Genomic DNA, 24,034 nt, shown 5'->3' on the forward strand with positions numbered 1-24,034 from the left:
TTTGGGGAATCCTATTCAGTAAAAAAGAGAAATCATGGCTTTGGCCTCCGGTGTCAAATTGGGGGGGGGACATAAGGACTACTGCCTCAGGGAAACGGGTAGCATAGTCTACCAGGACCAGCATGTAGCGATAACCGTTGCGTGAGGGAAGAAGGGGACCGAGGATGTCCATTACTACCCTTGTGAATGGTTCATCAATGACAGGCAGGGGTCTTAGTGGTGCTCATGGAGGTATATGCCGACTGTTTTTCTGACCTACCGAACACTGTTTGCAGTAGTTTTTTTACTTCTTGTTTTTCTGCCCCAAAATGTCCCCTTAATAGATGACTGTGGGCCAAGTATAGGACTTTTTCTCTAAAGGTACGTGGTACCAACAACTGGATGGGTATGTTCTTCCCACCCTTCCTTTATAATAACGCCTTTCTTTTGAAGAATTGTGGACCTACTTGGAGAGGGTCTTCCTGTTCAATGGCTTGTCTCCAGGCCTTTTGAAGGATGCGGTCTTCTTGCTGAGCCGACCTGAAATTTCTATCATGGTCCCATAGTTTGTTTCCTGTGTTGGTTAGGAGGATTGAAGCTCAGCTTTTTTTTCTCTCTTTCGTTTTTACGGCTTATGTTATGTTATGTTATGTTAAAAAATTTATACCGCGCACGTACACCGAGACGGTTTCTTGGCGCTCATAACAAACATAGCTAGCCAGGGCAGAAGAGTTACTCAAAAGCCACCTGGAAAAGGTGTGTTTTTAGGGTTTTGCGGAACAACTCATATGAGGTAAAATGGCGAAAGGAAGAAGGGAGGGAGTTCCAGTAGGAAGGGCCTAGGAAAGAGAAGCATAATCCTCCATGTTTTTTACGGCGGAATGATGGAGTGCAAAGAAGATTATCGGCAGAAGACCGTAAGTTGCGGGTTGGAGAATATCGCTTAAGCTTGGAAGAAATGAACTCAGGGGCCTGGTTATGCAAAGATTTGAATAGGGTGCAGCCGAGCTTGAAGGAACATCGTTTAGCCACTGGGAGCCAATGAAGGCTCCTCAGATGGGGGGAGACGTGCTGGTGTTTGGGTTGGTGGTACACCAGGCGCGCAGCCTGGTTCTGGATCAGCTGAAGTTTATGAAGCTGATAGACAGGAATCTCCACATACAGGATGTTGGCAAAGTCAACTCTGGAGATGACCAAAGCCAGTATTACTAGTGTGAGTGCCTCTCTGGTTAGAAATCTACAGATCTTGCGAATCCTGCGTAGCTGGAAAAAGCAGGATGATGTTACTGCTGAGATCTGAGGTTTCATGGAAAGATCCTCCGAGATGATCACTCCTAGGCTTTTCACAGAGCTGACCGGGCAAGGGGGGAGACCCAGAGAGGGGGGCCAGTAGTTATCATCCCATGGATTGGTGGGTCCACCCACCAGGACAAGTTCCGTTTTAGACGGATTCAGCTTGAGCTGGCTGTGAGCCATCCAGTCAGAGATGAGTAACATGGTTGTTTGGAAGTTGAGGCGAGAGGAAGGTGTAGTGTCCAGAGGGAAAATCAGTTGTAAATCATCGGCATAATTGTATATTGTAGCGGAGGAATGGCGAAGAGAAGCCATGAGTGGTTGCATATAAAGATTGAAAAGGAGGGGGGAGAGAGCAGATCCCTGGGGAACACCACAAGTGAGGGGGAGAGAAGAAGCAGAGAAGGTGGAAGGTGGACTGCCTGGGAGCGGTCCTGCAAGAAGGATCGAACCCAGTCAAGGGCAGTGCCCCGAATGCCGGCGTTTCTGACACGGTCGATCAAGATAGTGTGATCGACCGTGTCAAAAGCCGCCGACAGGTCTAACAATACGAGGGCTTGGGGGATGTTGTTGTCGGCTCCAGTTCTAAGTGTGTCCATCACAGCTGCAATCACCATCTCTGTAGAATGCAGGGGGCGAAAGCCCGCCTGCTGGGGGTCAAGGAAGAAGGAAGACTCAATAAAAGTGCTCAAACATTTAGTGACGTAGGTCTCTAAGATCTTTCCCAAAAAAGGGAGAAGAGAAATAGGTCTGTAGTTGCTTAGCACTAGGGGATCTGCACTGGGCTTTTTCAGGATGGGTAACACTACCGCCTGCTTGAAAGCTTCTGGGACGACGCCTGATGTTAAGGAGGAGTTGAGAAGGGCTAGAGCGGGGTCAGGGCAGTGCATAAAGATTTCTTTGAAAATATGTGGGGGGCAGCAGTCCTTCGGGGACCCGGAGCTGACTTTATGAAGAAGACTGTTGAATTCGGTGATGGGAATGGGAGGGAAAGATAGGAATTTCTGAAGGTTTTCCGGGGGGAGGGGAAATGATTTGGAAGGGGAAGGTGGAGAGATATTGTTTTTGATAGTGGAGATCTTATCTTGAAAGAAAGCATTGAGCTCATCCGGTCCTTTCCTACTGTCCAGTCCGGATCAAGGATTTGGGAAAAAAGGTGCCTCTTTTCTCTATTCGGTTCCTTCTTTCTATGTGTCTCCAAGCAGATCGTGGAAATGGGGGTAGTCGGTTCCCAGAACCATTGGTTCTGGTAATTTAGGGATCAAACCCACCTTCATGGACACAGGTGGATGGGAAGGGTGATGTTGAATATCAACGTTTGTCATGGGGTATGTCTTACTATCTCCATGGACACACTAGATGGTGACTACTCCGGTAGTGGATGGGACAACCCCAGGAATGGACTGGGGTCTCATAATGCTTTGTGAACACTCTGTATTAATTAGGGCCTCTCTTGGTTCTCCGTTGCCTGTAACCTTTCTATGGAAAGGAGGGATGCCTTCTCCTGTGGAACAATACAGGGCACTGGCATATCCTACCTTCAAAGGTTCCTCCATCTGGGGACATGAGCGGGCAATATGGGCAAAACCTCCACTATGGAAACATTGAGGTCCTGATGTGAGAGAATGTCGGGGAAGGGCCACAGGTAAGGTACTGGGGACTAGGGTCACTGTTTCTGGCTTTCTAGGAGTAGGATGAGGTCTTGTTATTCTCATGGATGTACCTCCAGGTTGTTTCCATGTAGTCTCTTCATGGCCCTTTTGTAGCTCCTGCGCTCTGAAATATGCTGCAGCTACTTTTACTGCTTTTTATAGGGTGAGTTCTATGCGTTGTCACACCCAACGTTATATTGGGGGGTGCAGCGATGTCAGGAACTATTCTAGATATGTTGTTTCCATTATCATTTCTTTTGACAACATCAACGGGCTTTAACCATCTATCTGCTACATCCCTTATCCTGTTACAAAGATCTCTGGGGTTTTCCTGAGGGACTTCCCGGATATGGCGCAGTCTGATCCTGCAGGTTTGGTTGTCTATTCCCATTCGTTCTTGGATACATCTCTTAATGGGGTTACTCCAAGGGGGTTGGCCGCCTGATATGCAGTTTGTAGGTCCCTCTATAACAGAGGTCCCAGGTATTGCCCCCCACCTGTCCTCCGGCCACATGGCAGCTCTCTCCATTCTTTCAAACTTAGACAGAAAGAAGTCTGGGTTCTCTCCTGAGACATATTTCTGTATTACCACCGAAGGAGGGGCAGTTAGACCCCGTGGTTGTCCTAGGACTTCTGCTAATTTCCCAATTGCAGTTTCTTGACTTTAACCCTGTTCTGTTCGGGTCCTATGTAGGGACTCCTGGTCAACCTCAGCTACTTCCAGGAACTTCCCCATAATTTTCTCCAGCCTGTCCTGACTTTCCGCCATCTTGTTGACAGCGGCCTCCATTTCCCCCTATCCCACTTCTGACCACACCTGCAGAGGGATGGGCAGAAACAGAAGCGAGAAGGCCGTATGGAAGCAATAATGAGGTAGTGTTTATTAACAAAAGGTTCTTTAGGTTTTACAATTTGTAAAATTCAGTTCAGCTCAGTTCATTCCTAGGGACAGTTATGCACCATCCTTGTTGTTTCCTAAGAGGTTGACACTCAAGATGAAAGTTATACTTCACTTCTTCTTAGGTATGTCCGCAGGGTTTCCCAGGTTCACCTCTCATGGGAGTTCGCAACCGCAGAACAAGGGAAGAAGGAAGAGGGGAAAAAAAGGAGCCATGAGCCTGTGTGCTCTATCTGACACGATTGGCTACCACCACACCACTGTGACAAGTGTCGCTTGCAGGACAATGAAAAGGGGGGGCTTTGTGTTACATAACGTAAAAAGGGACACAGGTGACAAACGTTCGGGCTTCTCCCTGTCCAGTGATCTCAGGAGACGTAACCAGAAACCAACACCCGATGTGCCTGCCTTCCCATCTCCAATTCACATACCTCTTGCTGCCGCAACTCACCTGAGTTGTGGCAGCTCTTGCACGTCTTCAGGGACCCACCAGTCCTCACACCACTCCCTGGAGGTTCCGGATCTCCTGCGTCTTTCCCCACTACGTCTTCTCTTCCGACGTCTTCTCCTACAGTGTTTGTATTCTCCTCAGGTTGTTCTTTCCACACTTCCTCCTTTCTGCTCCCGAACACACACCCCTCTGACCTTTGCTCCTCAGCTCTTATTGGCCAGCTCCACCTTTCCCTTCCAGCCTCAGACTGGGGCGCTCCGAACGTGACTCCGCCCCTCCAGAGCTCGGCTGCTTCGCTCTCTCTGGTTCTTTCCTGTGCAGGAGAAGGCAGTACGTTTTCCCTGTTTGTGTCCTTTTCCTGCTCCTGTCGTCACCATTCGGCCCTCGGATGAAAGAAACCCCTGACGGAGGTATGGAGACGGTATATAGACAACTGGTGGGCTCCCGGGGTGCTTCCTCACAGCCAATTTTTTGGGGCTTTTAGGACTCTGTGCACTTTATCACTGCTAACCAGCTCTAAAGTGCTTGCACACCCTCCTTTAAACATGGTAAAATTGGCCTACACACAATTGCCCACATTTATGTTATTTGCAAGTCCTTAGCAAAGTGGTACTATATGTACCCAGGGTCTGTACATTAAATGCTACTAGTGGACCTGCAGCACTTATTGTGCAACCCACTTAAGAGGCCTTTTTAATCAAGTCTCAAATCTGCCATTTCAGCCTGTGCATGTGTTTTTCAACTGCCATTTCGACCTGGCAAAATAAACCTTTTGCCAGGCCCAAACCTTCCTTTTTAATGTATATGTCACTCCTAGGGTAGGCCCAAACATGCCATAGGGCAGGGTGCAATGTATTTAAAATGTTGGATATGTATATTTAAGTTTTACATGCCCTGGTAGCATTCATTTTTCACTACTGCAAAGCCTACCTCTCTCATTGGGAGAACATCAGGTTACATTATTACATTTAATAAGGAATAACTTTTGTTTGAGTGCAGGTAGGAATGCCATGTTGAATGTCTGAGGAATTGTAATTTAGAACCCTCTTTATCAGTAAAGGCAAAATTGAAGTCACAATTCTGAAAATGCCACTTTTAGAAAGTTGCCATTTTCTTGTCCCACTCATTTGGAGCCTGCAGCCGATTTCTTGGGTCACATCACTAGGTTGGCAGTTGGCCTTTGTGTATTCCTTTCAGACAGTAAGACAAAGGGGAACAGGTGTTGGCAAGATGGACCATCTATGACTTGATAGGTTATTGAAACGGAACCCCTTCTGAAGACGTGAGGAGTACTCTCCTTGATCTAAACTACATATTATCCTATATGAAGAACTCTGAGATATTCAATGGATTGAGTTCCAATTTATAATTGAGGAACAACTGTCTTCTGGAATTGGCCTATATAATTTGTTATTTGGATTGATTTTTTGCCCTGAAGAAGTCATTTGGGTGATTGTACCCTCTGACGAAACACGTGTTGGCACTGGTCCTTTTGATCTATTGGCTACATTCTGTATGAACTTGATGAAGACTGTGAAGAGATTTGATGTATGAAGAGAAAAGAAATGGAAATTAAAGGAATTTGATTCGATAAACTTTGAAAGAACACTCATTTGATTGTGGTTATCTTTTCTCTTGGAACAATATAAGAACTGACATATATGTGCTCGGGGACAATTTATCTTTTGATAGGGGGCAAAGCTGTCACCTACTACACTTTCACAATCCAAAGGCTCTGCCTCAGCTCACACACAAAGGACTTCGCACTTGCCTAATGTGCCAGCAAACAGATTGGAACCAGGGCAGGGAGCCAGAAAATCCCAGACACTTCTGTAAGGGGAAACAGCAGTCGTTTATTCCACTTCAAAGGGGGCACCAGGTATAAAAATAGGGCTGTTAGACCCACTCTTCAGTTTACTCCTGGACCAGTGGATATTACAGAAGGGCGGCCCTGCTGCCAGAGGACTTCCCTACAGCCTGAGGCCTGCCCTGCTGTCTGGGAAGGAAGACTGGACCTGTAACTTTCATCCCAGTTTAAGTGACTCCAATGGTTAGCTGGGTGACCTCTTTTTCTGAACTTGTTAGGACACAGAACGGGACCACAGCGCCGCCGGTCATTCAACGGAACTACAACCCCCAGAACCACTAGCTCATGAACTACAGTACCCAGAATGCTGAGCCGGTAGCAGGCGCATTGCAAACCTGCATAAAAACATCAACGGTAGCAGAGGACGGCGTTGGATATTGTTGTTCGTGCAGAGAGACTGCAATCCAGCAAGGTGAGACCTTGATTCTCGAAACTGACTTTGTTTGCCCCGCGAGGAGTGTTCCGACGAACTCCATTGGAGAACCGTTGTTCTCAAGCACAGTCCCCGCTCGAGGGTAACCGAGCGCAGAGACTCGCGCTTCAACGCGCTGTTTGCCACAGTCCCCGCTCGAGGGTATTCGAGCGTAGAGACCCGCGCTTTAAGGCGCTGTTTGCCACAGTCCCCGCTCGAGGGTATTCGAGCGTAGAGACTCGCGCTTCAAGGCGCTATTTGCCACAGTCCCTGCACGAGGGTAATCGAGCGTAGAGACTCGCGCTTCCACACGCTGTTTGCCACAGTCCCCGCTCGAGGGTATTCGAGCGTAGAGACTCGCGCTTCAAAGCACTATTTGCAGCAGTCCCCGCTCGAGGGTATTCGAGCGCAGAGACTCGCGCTACAGGCGCTATCATTTACTTCCGTCCACGCTCGCGGGAATGCGTGTGAGAGAGGATTTTGCAACAACTTATACATTCGACAAAACAAGGTTCCAAGCTTGTGTTTCTTGCCCTCCGTTGGATGGTGTCGGGACCGACATTAATGCGGAGGACGAGCCAGGAAGCTATCACTTCTTGCTTCATATCATTCGAGTGGCATTGTCGGCCACTAGTTAGCACGATGTCCTCTGTTGTTGAATGCCAGGACCGGCATTCGTGCAGAGGACGGTTGGAAGGAAGGGGCTAAAGCCATAGCACTGACCCCGCGCTGTACTAACAATATTGATTAAACCTTGTTTGAACCACAACACCGGATCATTGTTTCTTTACATGTAAGAAAGGCGGGGTATAGTCCCTCAATACTCAATCCCGAGGTACAAGGGATCACATAATATCCGACCCCACAAACTCCAATCAACCTCCCGGTTGAGTATAGCACAATGGCCGCTATGGAGGACGTGTTGGCCGCGTTGCTTGATGTACAGACCGAACTAACAACGTCCAGACAAGAAACAGCGGATCTGAGTGCTCGGGTTGACCACCTTCAGAGGAACCGATTTAGCGCATGGGCGCACAACACGGGTCAACAAACCGCAGTAACTGTGGAGATGCCTGTGGCCATACCGTTGGCCACACCAGAAAGGTACAGCGGCGACCCCTCCACGGTTCAGGTTTTCATAACGCAAGTGGCCCTTCACTTCTCGTGCAAACCGAAATCCTTTCCCACGAACCAGGCACGAGTGGCATTTATGATATCGTATTTGGCTGGGAACGCAGCTCAGTGGGCTGTGCCTTTGGTGAGCAGGGACGATCCGCTCCTGTACGACTGGGAAGCGTTTCAGGAGGAATTTGTCAAGGTGTTTAACAGGAGAGCAGACTCGTACACGGGAGACCGTGAACTCCTAGAGTTGAAACAGGGGACCATTGGACTTCTTAAATACTTAAACACATTCAGACGTCTTGTCGTTGAGACCAAGTGGCCGCCAGCAAAACAAACGGCGATCTTTCACCAAGGATTGAGCGACGAGCTGAAGGATGTGATCGCGCAGATCGACCCCCAACCCGCGCAATGTGAAGACCTGATCAGCCTTGCCCTTCGCCTAGAACATAGGTTAAGCGAACGCAAGGGAGGTGGACCCAAGAAGGAGAAATCGATGTCAGCTCCCGGACATCCAGGGTCCGCTAACACACCTCCGCCGGCGCGGAATGAGCCTATGGATATCGGAGCTGTTAGAGCCAGCCTAACAGCAACTGAGAAAGAGTCCCGCAGGAAACAAGGCCTTTGTTTGTACTGCGGAAAAAAGGGGCACTACGTCCGCGAGTGCCCAGCAAAACCCAAGACAGGCTGTTCTCGACCCAGCCGACTGGCAACAGCATCAGTGGAAAAGGAGGCGGAAAACCAGTAGACTCCCGGAACATCGAAGGGAATTCCTGGAGTCACGGATACATCCCTTCCATACAGCAACATGCTTTGAAAGGATCCAAGCACACGTTTATACCGCTACGGTTATGGGTGCGGAATCAATGGGTCTCAGCCTCAGCTATGATAGACTCAGGGGCCACGGGGTTGTTTATGGACGACAAGGAGGAATCTCGTATAGGGATCAAGCTTCTGCAGTGATCGAACTCAGTGGATGTTTATGCGGTGGACGGGCGCAGGCTGGTTTCGGGGCCCATTAGTCACCAAACTGGGGATATTGAGGTGGTATATGGAACCCAGCACAAGGAAGTGATGGACTTCAACGTCATATGTGCACTGCAATACGGTATCCTACTGGGGTTGCCGTGGCTGAAAAAACACAACCCTTCCATAGATTGGGAATCACAGACAATAAGAATGACCTCCCTCTACTGTTCTCGGTTCTGCGGGTGTTCCTCGGAACATCTGAAATCGGAAGTGACGCTGGGGTATGCGGTGGCCACGGCCGCAGAGAAGGAGGTGAGCCTTCCCCTCGTATATAGAGACTTCAGCGACGTCTTCGATGACAAACAAGCAGACACCCTTCCGCCTCATCGGGTTTATGACTGTCAGATCGATCTGGTCCCAGGGGCTAACATACCAAGCGGGAGATTGTATGCTTTGTCCGAGCCCAAGAACATCCACCTACGTTCATATCTGGACACAATGCTGCGGCTGGGGTTCATCAGGCCCTCTAGATCACCGGCGGCCTCCCCTCTTTTCTTTATCCCTAAAGCCAACGGGGAACTCTGCGCTTGTGTGGACTTCAGGGCGCTTAACGCCATCACGGTAAAGAACAGATACCCATTGCCGCTCATAAATGTACTATTGGAACAAGTCAAGAGCGCGAAGGTGTATACAAAGCTGGATCTGAAGGGAGCTTACCACCTTGTCCGCATGAGGTGTGGGGACGAATGGAAGACGGCCTTTAAGACTAGGTTCGGCTTATTTGAATACAGAGTTATGCCCTTCGGGCTTTGTAACGCCCCTGCAGTGTTCCAGTTCTTTCTGAACGATGTGCTAAGAGACATCCTGGATGTGTACGTCGTCGTCTATATCGACGACATACTGGTGTATTCGGATAGCGTTGAGGAACATGTGAGGCATGTGTCTTCTGTCCTACGGAGACTGAGAGATAACTCTTTATACTGTAAGCTCAGTAAATGCGACTTCCACGTTACCACAGTGGAATTCCTGGGGCTCATGCTAAGCCCAGATGGACAAACAATGGCCGAAAGAAAAGTGAAAGCGGTTGTAGCCTGGCCGGCCCCTACCAGCGTTAAGGAGGTGCAGAGCTTCCTTGGCTTTGCCAATTTTTACTGGAGGTTCATTGAGGGGTTTTCGGGACTGGTGGTTCCCATCACCCAGCTGCTACGAAAATCGTCTTCCTTCTTGTGGTCACCAGAAGCCCAACAGGCCTTCGAGGCCTTGAAGAGGTCATTCACGGATGCACCGGTGCTGGCTCATCCAGACCCCGATCTCCAGTACATCGTTGAAGCTGACGCCTCGGATCTGGCAGAGGGGGCCATCCTGTCACAAAGGAACCCGGTGTCAGGAGTGCTACATCCGGTAGCCTTCATGTCTAGGAAGCTAAATGAGGCGGAGAGGAACTACCATGTTGCCGAAAAGGAGCTTTTGGCCATCAAGGATGCCTTCGGTGAATGGAGGCACTTGCTAATGGGGGCCAGGCACGTGGTGGCGGTGTTCACAGACCACCGCAACCTTCAATTCGTGACAGCGGCCAGGCAGCTCTCTCCTCAGCAGATGAGATGGATGCTGTTCTTCTCTGGTTTTCACTTCACCATCACCTACAGGCCGGGCACTAAAAACAAGAAGGCTGACGCACTGTCGAGACAGTCCAGCGACTCGGGGAGTCCTTCACCTACCATCAGGTCCATCGTTTCTCCAGGTGTGGTGGTAGGAGCGATCCAACCGGGGGCTTTCCTCTGGGGAATACAAAAAGGCATCTGTTCTTTCGAGTGGAGGACATGGCTTCGCAGACACAACGAATGGAAGGTAAAGGATGGGATACCTGTACATCGTGGTTGCGTCCTAGTCCCCACGGTGCGGCTAAGGAAGCAGGCGTTCAGATGGTGTTATGAATCGCCTAGCGCTGGGCATTTGGGTCTGGAAAAAACAGTGGACTACGTGTTGCGTCAGTTCTGGTGGCCTTCGGTGAGGGCCGATGTGCGGGCATGGATCGCAGCTTGCTCGATATGTGCAGCCATGAAATCAGATCACAGATGTCCTCAGGGACCCCTACGTCCTCTGCCCACCCCGGAAAAACCATGGGATCGCATCTCATTGGATTTCATCGTGGGCATGCCCAAGGACCAGGGGTGTACAGCCATTCTCGTAGTGGTCGATTATCTGACCAAGATGGGTCACTTCATCGCCTGCAAAGGAGTGCCAACAGCAGGTCAATTGGCAGTCATGCTCCTAAAGGAGGTGGTGCGTATCCACGGCCTGCCCAGCGTGATCGTGTCGGACCGGGGGTCACAGTTCACAGCTAGGTTCTGGAAAGCCTGGTGTTCTGCTCTCCACGTAACCACAGCTTCGTCCACCAGCTACCACCCACAGACAGATGGCCAGACAGAACGCCTCAACCAAACTTTGAAACAGTATCTCCACTGTTTCGTGGAGCAAGGCAAGGAGGAATGGGTTGACAAGTTATGGCTGGCAGAAATCGCGTACAACAACGCCACGCACGGCTCCACCAAGGTGTCACCGTTTTACAGCAACTACGGACAACATCCCAGATTCCTCCCTCTGGTCAGTCCTCGGGCCACGACGGGCATGCCTGCAACCCGCGCTAGAGTAGCCCATATCAAGAACACGGTAGGGCATGCCAAGAAATGCTTGGAGGAGGCCAAGGTGGTATACAAGGCATACGCGGACCGGCGACGACGGAAGGGTCTGTTGTACAAACCGGGAGATTACGTGTGGGTTTCCTCAAAGAACTTACGGTTTCGCAAGCACAGCGTGTTTCACCCACGTTTCATCGGACCGTAGCGTATCAAGGAGTGCGTGAGCCCTGTGAACATGAGGTTGGTGTTGCCGGACAGCTTGAGAATACATCCGGTGTTTCACGTATCTCTGCTCAAACCGGCGAGTTCGGCCGGGCGTTCTGCCCCTTATGGGGTCGTGGTGGATGCGGAACAGGATTATGAGGTCGAGGGCATCAGGGATTCCAAGTGGAGCAGGGGCAAGCTCTGGTACCTGATTGCATGGAAGGGTTATGGACCGGAGGAGGAGTCGTGGGAGCCGGTGTCCGGGATTTGCGCTCCTCGTTTGGTGGCTGCCTTTCACAGGAATCATCCGGACAAGCCGGGCCCGGGGTTGGGTCCCGTGGGTGAGGGGGGATGTACTGTTAGGACACAGAACGGGACTACAGCGCCGCCGGTCAGTCAACGGAACTACAACCCCAGAACCACTAGCTCATGAACTACAGTACCCAAAATGCCGAGCCGGTAGCTGGCGCATTGCAAACCGGCATAAAAACATCAACGGTAGCAGAGGATGGCGTCGGATATTGTCGTTCGTACAGAGAGACTGCAATCCAGCAAGGTGAGACCTTGATTCTTGAAACTGACTTTGTTTGCCCCGCGAGGAGTGTTCCGACGAACTCCATTGGAGAACATTTGTTCTCAAGCACGGTCCCCGCTCGAGGGTAACCGAGCGCAGAGACTCGCGCTTCAACGCGCTGTTTGCCACAGTTCCCGCTCGAGGGTATTCGAGCGTAGAGACCCACGCTTTAAGACGCTGTTTGCCACAGTCACCGCTCGAGGGTATTCGAGCGTAGAGACTCGCGCTTCAAGGCGCTATTTGCCACAGTCCCTGCTCGAGGGTAATCGAGCGTAGAGACTCGCGCTTCCACGCGCTGTTTGCCACAGTCCCCGCTCGAGGGTATTCGAGCGTAGAGACTCGCGCTTCAAAGCGCTATTTGCAGCAGTCCCCGCTCGAGGGTATTCGAGCGCAGAGACTCGCGCTACAGGCGCTATCATTTACTTCCGTCCACGCTCGCGGGAATGGGAGTGTGAGAGGATTTTGCAACAACTTATACATTCGACAAAACAAGGTTCCAAGCTCGTGTTTCTTGCCCTCCGTTGGATGGTGTCGGGACCGACACTAATGCGGAGGACGGGCCAGGAAGCTGTCACTTCTTGCTTCATATCATTCGAGTGGCATTGTCGGCCACTAGTTAGCACGGTGTCCTCTGTTGGTGAATGCCAGGACCGGCATTCGTGCAGAGGACGGTTGGAAGGAAGGGGCTAGAGCCATAGCACTGACCCCGCGCTGTACTAACAATATTGATTAAACCTTGTTTGAACCACAACACTGGATCATTGTTTCTTTACATGTAAGAAAGGCGGGGTATAGTCCCTCAATACTCAATCCCGAGGTACAAGGGATTACAGAACTACAGGGACACGACAAGGTCCAGACACCTCCCTGCAACTGTCCAGCTGACCTGCTGCACTGGGCTTGCTACTGGCCCGGCCTGAGCCCTACTGGCCTATGCAAGAGTGAGTTTGTGATCCCCAAGTGGTGCTTCCCCAGGTCCTGGGTCCTTCACTTGCGTCAGAGAGAGCTCCTCCTGGTCTAACTGATGGTTCCATCAAATCTGATGCGAAGTGACGCAAAGCCCTGCAAAGCCTCGCCACACAGCTGAAAACATAATTGGAACCAACGCCGAGCAAAGCAAAGCCCTGCAAAGCCTTGCTACACATCTGCCAGCCTCATCAGAACCTATGCCGAGAGATGCAAAGGTCCACAAAGCCTCGCTGCACAGCTCCATCTGAACACACATAAAGTGATGTGCAGCCTCACAAAGCAATGCTGCACAGACCGCGAACTTGGTCGTGGCCTGCACTCCATCCCAGCCTAAGATAGTGACTTTGTCATAGTCCAGGGCGACTAGATTCCCTCAGTTGGTGCTTTGCGCTTTTGGGCGCTATATTTTTTAAATCTTTAACATTGCATAGCTCCAGCTCTACTGAATGGACTTTTCTTGTTTTGGTGTCAAATAATTTATTACATTTTACCCAATTTTGTTTAGTAGGTGCGGGATTTTTCTTGTGTTGTGTTTTCATTTTATTATTGTTTGGATGCTGCATAAATACTTTACACATTGCCGCTAAGTTAAGCCTGACTGCTTTTGTGCCAAGCGACCAGAGGGTTGCGACCAGAGGGTTAAGTGTAAGTAAATTTAGTGACTTTTGTGGATTACCCTGACAAGAATGGTAGCTGCTGCTTGAGAAGGGCAAAAACAACAATTGATGGACAGAATGCAGAACAATTTCATACATTCACCCCAATACATAGATCTGGGACTAAATCCATTGTTTTTTTGCTCACCATGCCATTTCTATTTGAACCCAGCAATATGCAAATCAGTTTTGACCCTGCGCCCAATGGGAACAGTCCAGCCCTAACTGCCAGGCCAGGTCCTCCCTGGACTGAAAACAAACTTTCTAATATTCAAGGTAGCCCGGCTGATGAGGGGGTTCCACGAGTGTCTGATCTTGGGAACCATGAGCATCAACACATCCTAACAACAACAACATTGGACAACAGGTGCTTTGAATGAGGGCACGATTAATTCGGGTCTTCAGGATCCAGACCCCGATACATTTAAACTTCTTTGACCTGGACACAACACTGATTCAGCATGGGCCAGTGGTCAGATGCCTTTAGTCCTTTAGCATTTTTCTATAAGACTGGAGTCCAGTGGTGATTAACTGATTGCATACATAAAGGGCAATGTTGCCCAATGACCTGAGCAAGCCTGACTGCCTGCACGCCCACTGTACGAGGGGCCTACAGAGAATACCCAAGGAAGCTGTGTTACAGTGCCATGGGTAGATTGAAACCCACCAGAACATGCCAACAGAAACTAAATAGAGAAGTTGAGAAGATAAGCTTCTCAGGAGAAGCAAATTCTGGCCCCTCACATACCCATGGGAACAGAGGGAGAATCTGATAAACTGGTCAAAATATTAGAGGTAACTGTGATTATGAGACAAAGAAAAGAACACAAACTGACAGTGGCAATTTATGTAAACCTCGTATGAGGCAATCAGAAAAAACTGGCTGCCAGGGTCAAGAAAAATGAGACAGCGCTGCACAAATTGCAATCCACCACAAAACAAATATGGAACCAAGTCCAAGACCTCCGGGTGGGATAATGCTTCCTCCAGTATAGGACCAAAGATGTGAAGTGAAGATCAAGGAGGAACAATGCAAAAGTGTTTGGCCTCCCCTAAATATGTGAAGACCCTGACATACTTTTTGTACATGGAGCCGTGGCTATCCTAGACTGTGGCATGACAGGGATCCCACATTTTTTGTAGTCAAAAGGGTATATAGGGTGCTGTATGTGGGCCCCTTTTGAGTTAGCACCACTCCAACCTGGTAAGGATCCGACTCCTAAATTAGCAGGACTGCGATATGCTGCTACAGAGGGCTTGCAAACCTAGGCCTTTAGAGCAGATAACAGCAAAGTGATGGTCTTCCTATGTTATACTGCAGTTGTGCAACAACAATGGACATCTTTTATGGAGGTGAAGAGAAAACATAAGGCAACTAGTGTTCAATATATGCTGCTGTTGTTCCAGATGAAAATAAAAGTGATCATGGCAGATAAAGCACTATTCTTTCTAGACCCTAAAGAAGCACTAGAGTGGGCAGAAAAGCTGATGCCAAGAAGGAGGGCACATCAAAGACCCACCAGCTCCAATAAATAGGAAACCGAACAGGAGACCTGGCAACTAGCCAACACAGCAGCTGCATAAGATGAACTGCAAGATCAAGTGTAATGGTCACTTCCTTTCAGGACAGAAAGCAATATGAGGATACTAGGATGAATTAAGACTCAATGGGAGAAAAGTCGATGTTGGCTCAGCATCAGTAAATGAGGTCGATGGGGGGGGGGGATCACTCCCCCGACAGCAGACGTAATTAGGGCATTGTACGGTCACCTAGATTTAAGCCTCAGGGGGCATGAAACACACCTGATATCTTAATATGAAATGTATGTTTTCGTATTATTAAGGTCTGTACTATAAGTGGAGGAGGGTAGGAGAGGTGGGTTTTGGCACACCCACACTCATCCTTCCCCCATTTTATGGAGAAGGGAATATTATCATTGTGGCTTTAGGCCAGGCAAATCAACCAGCGACCAGTGCCTTAATCTTTATTTACTAACAACAAAATATACAAGGGTTAGTAAAGGCACACTCTTTATGGGGTTTATGGACCTGGCAGCAGCCTTTGACAATGTAAATAGGAGCAAACTTTGGGAGTTGATGAGTGGGCTGGGAATTGAGCCAGGACTCATCAACATATTGAGGGAACTTCATTGGAACACCACTGCCAAGGTCCACTATAATACGGGGGGAGCACTGATCCCTTCCCGTGTTCTAGCGGAGTGAGGCAGGGATGTATTCTTGCACCGTTTTTGTTTTCGCTTTATATCAATGATTTGGAGAGAAGTTTGGCTGCTCTAAATGTGGATTGCCCCAAAGCAGGAAACCGTCATATACCAGTTTTATTGTATGCAGACAACGCCGTCCTGCTTGCCAGGACGGCCCGGAGCCTACATCTTGTCGATGGGTTCGTGGACTTCATGGAAAAATTAGATTTGTCGGTGAATCTAAGTAAATCTTATGTCATGATAGCCGGCAAGACGCCCAGTAGGAAATTTGTATTCAAAATAGGGTCCCACAAACTAGAAACTGTAAGTTCATTCTCTTACCTAGGTTTGTTGTTTGACAGGGATACAAAGTTCGATCCTTTAATTGAGGAAAGATGTAGAAAGCTGGTATCGGCAAACGGAGTGATCTACAACTTTGCTCGTAGACTGGGGTGGTGGTCTCCGGAGCAAGTGATGAATTTGTATGTAGCGGTTAGCACCGCAAAAGCTTTATATGGAGCGGAGGTCTGGGGTTTCAGGGATGTTAAGCTCTTACAACTGGAGGAGGATACATTCTTGAGAAGAATTTTGAAGGTACCACAGGGCACCCCAGCAGGAATAACACACAACCCTGTAGCAGAATTAAGCAGGCAAATAGTCAGCGATTGCCTGCTTAAAGCCAATCACCTCAATATTCCGTGGATAAGGTACATTAAAGAGACCCTGGAAGCTGTTAGCCACTCATCACTATTTAGCGACCCGACTTCCATTACCCCTACATGCAAACATCAAATTAAAAGAGAACTATTAGATAAATTTGAAGCGGAAAGATTAAGCTCCGATTCATTAAAGAAATCAGTGGTGGCACATTGCCAAGTGAGAAATGGGGCGGGTATGGAACCTTATTTATTTTTAATGTATAACCATCAGGACAGATTTTTAATGTGTCGTTTTAGGCTTAACTTGTTACATCATATTTTAGCTTATCCCTCAGGTTTTACAGTGACAGTTGAGCAAAGGGTGCCTGCGGCTGCGACAATAGGTCCCCGCAGGACACCCTTCATTTTGTACTTTTATGTTCCTTTTATCGAATGCCCCGTCGGAGATTTCTGGTAGACATTTTAAAGAAGGCTAAAATCCGCCAAGCCAAGATTGCCCTGAACTTTTTACAAATGGCTGCTGATACCCGTACTTTGTGCTCAATTAGACATTTTTTGAAAGTATCAGCAAGACTCAGGAAAACCCGTGACTGAATAATGACAAATTAATTTTGAAATATTTTTAACATTTTTAACAATCTTCCTGTGCAATGTGTTTTTTAAATCTTATGGTTCAGTCTTACAATGAATGTTTATATTTTGTATAATGCATTATTTGTATTATGTACTTTTTATGATGAATCTTTCATCGAAATAAAGATTTTACTGAACTGAACTGAACTATCGTTGTGTTTTTGGAATGTGGGGCGCCAGATGTGGGGTTTTATGACAAAATATGGTCATGACAGGTGTTGAAGGGATTCTGGAACACAATAACGCAACTGGTCAGTGAAGAAACAAATAGGACACATTTAAACACACGACAGTTATGCGTACTTGGCTCACTAACACAGTCTCTAAAAGCAAATGTTAGCAGTAGATCAAGCAATGATCATAACATAAATACAGACCTCCATGGGATCAGTATGTGCCCCTATCACAGCGAAATACATTTATATGTTGTTTGTGAAAATGGCTTACTCCATGCAGGGATCCAAGATGCTTGGCATCTCCTGGCAGACAAAGGGTGAATATTAACCCCCTTGCTTAAACAATATCAAAAGGTACCTGTAGAATGACCTACACATATAGGAACGAAATACACAGTGAAGCTATTGTTGCCTGCGATTGCTTCAACATAATAAGAAATGGAATTCGAGGAAATAAAATTCGATACACGATCAACACCCGAGACGTAAACGTTTTCAATTAAAATATGTATCACAACCATAATCGAACACTCGTTGATGGCTGATGCGATTGCTGGCAAACTGAGAAATCAATTTCAATGAAAAATCATAACTTGCTTTAGAAAAATGAGCTTTCTCGTGCTAGTTTATTCAAAATATTTGTTTTCAGTGCAATTTATCATTGCTTTGTAATGTTTTTGTAATCAACATAGCTCCTTTTCTCTGTACTTTGGAGTAAGACATCCAGTATATTTATTTGTGTAGCCATATTTGATCAAGACGAGAAATATAACGTGAACATAGAGGGGCGCACACTGGGGAAGCCATGTTCTTGTTGTACAAGACGCCCTATATGTGGAATGCACAATGTTGTCACAATAAATATTTGCAAAGAGTAAAGATCTTGCACATTTGTCTGTTATACTCTGTTGTATTGTTTGCCACATATATGCAGCCCTGCACCACTGACCAGCACCCACCGTGCCTTGCACTGCACCCTGCAACTCTTGTTCCACCCAAAGTGAACAAGAAAACACATCTCACTTCACTAAAATATGGATATCCAATTAACACCTGTCTTATGAAAATTAAATTTGCATATACTCCTCTTCAAGGGGGTAGGACACAAAAAAATGGAGAGTATGCAGTTGCAACACCCACACTCTGATCTCACTCCAAAGCGAGTTCAATCATGGGTGTCACCGGGATTGTTTCTACCTAAGATTAAGGGCAAATATTTTACAACCTGCAGGCTCCAACACGAGACCGGCATTACTTTGTTGACAAAATACATAGGGCCATATTCATCAAGGGCCTCAGTCGCCTTTGCACCACGCAACGGGGTGCAAAAGCAACGCAACCCTTAAGATGCGATTTATCAGGCTACTTAAGGCTCCCTTGCCTAGCCCTTAGTGGCTTCATAAATCCAGCGTAACGTAACGTAATGTAAATCGCTGCGTTGTGCTACTCTGGCCCAGGGCAAGAGTTAATTACCCTCCGAATCTTAAGTCAGCGAGCTAAGCCTGCTCGGTCTCCCAGAAACTGATGCAATGGTTGGACTCTCAATTGACTGGAACGTCACTTGCCCACTAAAACCCAAAGTCCTTAGTAGCTTGTCAAACAAGTTGGAATCCCCCAAAACTCTTCCCATACAAATTAGGAATCAGTCTGCAGCCTTTCCTCAAATCAGCTGGCGTCCCTGATTCCTAGACCACTTACTAAATTAGAATTGCTGTGCCCCTCTCTGCCTGCCTCCTCCATAGGACTGCAGCAGCTGTTTCTCAGCACCTGCTGGCAACAAGCAGAGCCCTAATCTCCAGTGACTCCATCTCTCAAAAGTGGCAACACCCCCGACAAGAGCTAAAGTCCACAGGAGGGTTTTCATCCGCCGTAAAATGATATATTCAGTGTAACGGTAAAATAATTTGTGGTTATATAGAGCTTTGGGTTCTAGGCATGTTTGCAACCTAGTGAGAGCATCATCACCTGTGGCCTGACTCCACACCAGGCCAATTTATTCCCAGCAGATGCCGCTGCCTGTCCTCAGTGTTGTGCGCTCTGATGTCACCCCAGCAAGTGTGGCAAGACACCCCTGATCCAGAGGCCTACAAATTTACTATAAATGTTTAATAGCTTTTATTTATTGAGAGAACACAGAAAATTGCGGAAAGGGACACTGAGAAAAACCAGGAGAACTTTGAAGAGTGATAAGTTGGATCATGGGGAGAGGATGCACACATTGCAGCGAGTATCATGATGGATGAACAGGAGGCTGGCATACTCTTACTAAGGGTCTAGGCGGCATGGAGATGGACAGGAAGAGACAAGGGGAGAGTTGAGCAACAGAGGGCGCGAACAGAGAAGGAACATATGAAGGAAGGGACTACTTGATGGGAATTTGCAGAGAGGAGTATCCCTCATTTGGAATATTGTGGTGGAACAGGGGTAAGATGAGCAGTTTAAGAGTTATTTGTTGGGGTCTTCCTTGAGATCATTCTGAGCTACTGCTAATAAAACTGTGGTGCTGAGAATGGCTGAAGCAAGCTGTGGAAGTCAGTGCGATCATGTCCCGGTGACTAGAGCCTACCCCTAGGCACGTCACTTGATCACCTGATATTTTTGAGAACTTTTTTATTCTTGATGTGAGATTTACACGCACAAGCTTACACGCACAATAGTGTAGCACACAGATAACAATCCAGTACACTACACATTCATGGGAGTATACTGTTAATTCAGTAGGGGTTACGGATAACCTACTATATGGGGAAATTTGATAGTTCATATTTGATTTGAATAAATCAAACCTTTCTATAATAGTAATGACTCTTTGTTCATTGAATGTACCAACTGATTTGAAGCCAGTGGGGACTGGAAATGTCTAGCTAATTTTCAAGAAACGTTGCATATCTTGCCATGATGCCAATAAAGACATTTAAAGAAATATTCAGTGCACTTGCTGCCTATTAGCCAAGTCAACAGACTACACTATTTCCTCACTGCATGCCTGAGAGACTCGCATGACCATAAATGTGGCGGCAAACAACTGGATGTTTTTACCTCTAAACTAGTCTACCTGCATCATGCCATTTATACAAACATTTACTCTAAGCCATCTTTCACTCTGGGATCAGGATAGGGAAGAGCCGGGTACTGGCTTTGCTAACATGCGTTAGTCCATGCAACCTGTCACACACTCTAAGCAAATGTGCAAAAAAAGCACATTTTATGCACACTTAAACTCATATAGGGCAGCAACCTACAGATGTTCTACTTTAATCAAATTTGCCTTGGAAGTCGTAGTTTGCTTTAAATACGCGCACGTGTCTTGTATTACCGTACCCGGATCTCGCTCGACAATTACAATACACCCCACCTTCATGCACACTGCTGCTAAAGCAGCCTTTCTCAAGTCTCCTCCCTTTGCCCAATAAAGCACATTCCAGGACAAAAGGGCCGCACCTTGATTTCTCTGACGTTGGCCACCGATATAATCCAGGCGATCCCCACAGCCAAGCAAAAAAGTCCGATCCCAAAGAAGATGCAGAGCACCGGCTCGGGGGTGAGAGCCGGAGTCCAGGCAGGGATCCGCTGCTGATAAAATGCGGAGTTATCCGGGCATTTGGACCGCGCTGGCTTAGCGATGCTGCTCTCTTTGCCTTTCGTCTTCTTCATGCTCTTCCAAGAGAGACGTGCACGCGAGAAGGAGTCTTTTTCGGCAAGTGCACTGGCCTGCCTAGAAACCAGTAGGAAGCCAGAGTGGCACTAGGAAGTGAAAGGCTGTCGGGGTTGAAATTATTCATTAACCCGGCCTGCTCTGTCGTCTCATCTTACCTGCTGCTTTCGTTATCATGGTGTCAGCCTGTGCCATCACTTCAGGAGCGCACTTTGCTCCTGAACCCTACACATGGCCAGTATGTCGGTGGCTCATCTACTCCAGCCATGTGTTTGCTTTGCATTACCCAGGGAAACCTATCTCTGTGGGTGATTTGTTGCACAACGTCTGGCTGATTTATTTCTCTGTAAGATGTGTTAACAACACCTACCTTGAACCGCTACGCCCTTTTCTTTTGTTTTTGTTGTACCCGAAACGGCCACTGCTTATCTCAAATTAATTAATTATTTCTCAGAGACATTTAGTAGTAAAGATTTTCGGGGTAGTGATGAGCAGAAGAGACAGGGGAAGTGTTGCCACGCTTGCTCGTCTTGCTGCTTCTTTTTAAGGCAGAGTGGCAGGCAATAACCTGCAACACAAGGAAAAGAAAGGAGGCGCATACGCTTAGCTGTCATTGGCTTTTCTGGCACTTGGCAAACGACGTGCCTCCTTTCAGTTGCTCCTGATTGTAATAAAAATGGGTAAGGAGTTGCTAGAGTGCACTTCTTCCATTCGATTATTTTGCTTAAAGGTGTAGCGCGGCACAGCCTGTGTGACTAAGGTACTGCGCAGTGCTAGAAGCAACACACACTACAGGGGCGGCCTTAGGCATGTGCAAGCTGTGCACCTGCACAGGGCCACCAAACCCCAGGCGCCACCATGCCAATATATATCCTTAATATAATAATCCGCTGAGGATGGATACATATTTGCGTGGCGGCCCATGGCAAGGGTTTGGCGGCCTCCGGCTCTGTTCCACTTCCAAACACCCAGACCCCCCTCTTCACTGGCCTCTGCACACCGCCCCGCCCGGACCCCCTCTTCCGGGGCCCCCTACCTACGCTTCCTGCCCAGGGCCGCCATGAGCCTAGAGCCACCCCTGCACACTACTCAGCTGATAGGTGGTGGCGGGAAGACCTAGAGTGGTCTCCCATCGTTTATTTATGTCCTCGGGACGAGCCCGCCCCGAGGAGTGCATGCGAAGGAAACAAAGTATAGTAGAGCTCGAGCGGCTCTCTACATTCCACCTTTTCTTTAGTACTTGTCCATCATGGTCTGCATGCTCATGGGGACATGCACACAAAGTCCTTGAACTTCTGGCTTGGCACTGGGTTCGGCCGGAGACCATACTTCTGGCTCCTGGAGTTGGAACTAGTCTCTCCTTCAGCCGGAACACTCGGCGATAGCACATTCACGAGGCTCTGACTGGATCTCTCAGAGACGGGGGTAGTCACACCATCTCCCGCTCCCTAAGATTCCTGCAGGGAAACTGTCGGGCTTGGTGGGTTGACATCAGGGTGACTCGCTGCCTCGCCTGACTCGTCGAACTGTTCAGAGTTGGTATTTGACCCATGCACTTTCTTGAAACAGGCGACGTTCCGGGTAACCACCTGTTGTCCTCTTTGTGTGGACATCATTGTTCCTTGAACGCGGACCACAGTCCACACTTCCGGTTCGTATGGCGTCTGGAATTTAAATGTAACAACAAAAGAGTACCAGAGGGTCTAAAAAGAAGAAAGTGGGTTAACAGTCTGTGAAGCCATTCAACAAAACCTTTCCACTTGACCTATAGAGGATGGTAATCAATGCACTCTGGTAGATGGTCAGAGATACCCATCAGTCACCACTCGGAAAAGCCCTTCATCATTTGGGATTCCTCCAAAACCATCTGAACCGACTGGGGAGGCCTCCCCAGACAGTTCAGACGCCGGCTTCGAAGTACCGACGGACAGAGCGGTGCTTCGCTCTACTCCTGGGCCACTGCCAGGTGGGGTGAGGTCGTCACTTCTTACAAGTTGTGTGAATTACATGACCTGTAAGAAACAAGACCAGACTCTTCACCTAGAGACTGCAGGTGACCTCAGTACTTGTCTTTGAATTTGGTTTCTTATTGTCACTTATTATTTCTTTTATAACTGCAGTAGCATATATTTGTTGCAAGGTCCTGAAGAAAGCAAGGACAATCTTGTCCACAAATTGCTGAAACATGTCGACCTGGTTCCATTTCTAGACAGCTAATTCCTTAAACTGTCTTAACAAATCTTTTTAATGTTGGCGGAGTGAGTACCACCCGAATACAATTTGTTCTGTACTCCCTCATCCAATTTTAAACACACTCTTCTATTTTGTTATTTTTTCACGTAGTTTTTTGCACTGCACTCCACCAGTCATCTTACACTTTACCACTCATTAGTCTAGAGAAGTGGTACGCCATACTACCTGTTGTTTCAGTCGAAGGGATCTATTAATATTCTGGTCTCCTTCTTTCTGAGAATAACACATCTGAGTAGATGGTTTTGGAGGAATCCCAAATGATGAAGGGCGGTTCCGAGTGGTGACTGATGGGTATCTCTGACCATCTAACAGGGTGTCATTGATTACCATCCTCTATAGGTCAGGTGGAAAGGTTTTGTTGAATGGCTTCACACACTGTTAACCCACTTTCTTCTTTTTAGACCCTCTGGTACTCTTTGGTTGTTACGTATCTGTTGGGAATGTTCCCAGAGCTTGGTCTTTAAATATTCCCTTGGGTCCCACTTTATCGTCGTGTTGTTGTTGTCTGGAATTTAAAGCCAGGGTGTCTGTCTTTGACCACCACACGATATCCTACTTTTTAAAAAAAACTTTATTTACCATTTTAGCACATGGCAATTCAAGCATAGTAGTTCACTATCATTGTCATTACAATTGAAAAAAGAAGAAATGGAACGTTGTGCATCATTTCAAAGGTCAACAAGCCATGCATCTTGTAAAAGAAGAGTCCCAGCAGAGCTTTAAAATGCAGTCCCCAAGGCCCATTCCATCTCCCAGAGTGCAGACATTTGCC

The 24,034-nt window shown here is 47.8% G+C and overlaps 1 protein-coding gene across 1 annotated transcript in view; it reads right to left on the reverse strand.

Moving 5' to 3' along the window:
- LOC147697778 (cell cycle control protein 50C-like) overlaps positions 1-21,149 on the reverse strand; it is a 399,761-nt gene extending 378,612 nt beyond the window's left edge. The window contains exon 1 of the mRNA XM_086934448.1: positions 20,796-21,149. Coding sequence (XP_086790574.1) covers positions 20,796-21,008 — 213 coding nt within the window. The 5' untranslated portion in view covers positions 21,009-21,149. The remainder of the gene's footprint in view (positions 1-20,795) is intronic.
- Between the last annotated feature and the right edge of the window lie 2,885 nt (positions 21,150-24,034).

This window comes from Lissotriton vulgaris, chromosome 8, assembly GCF_964263255.1.
Source record: "Lissotriton vulgaris chromosome 8, aLisVul1.2, whole genome shotgun sequence".
NCBI classification, from domain to species: domain Eukaryota; kingdom Metazoa; phylum Chordata; class Amphibia; order Caudata; family Salamandridae; genus Lissotriton; species Lissotriton vulgaris.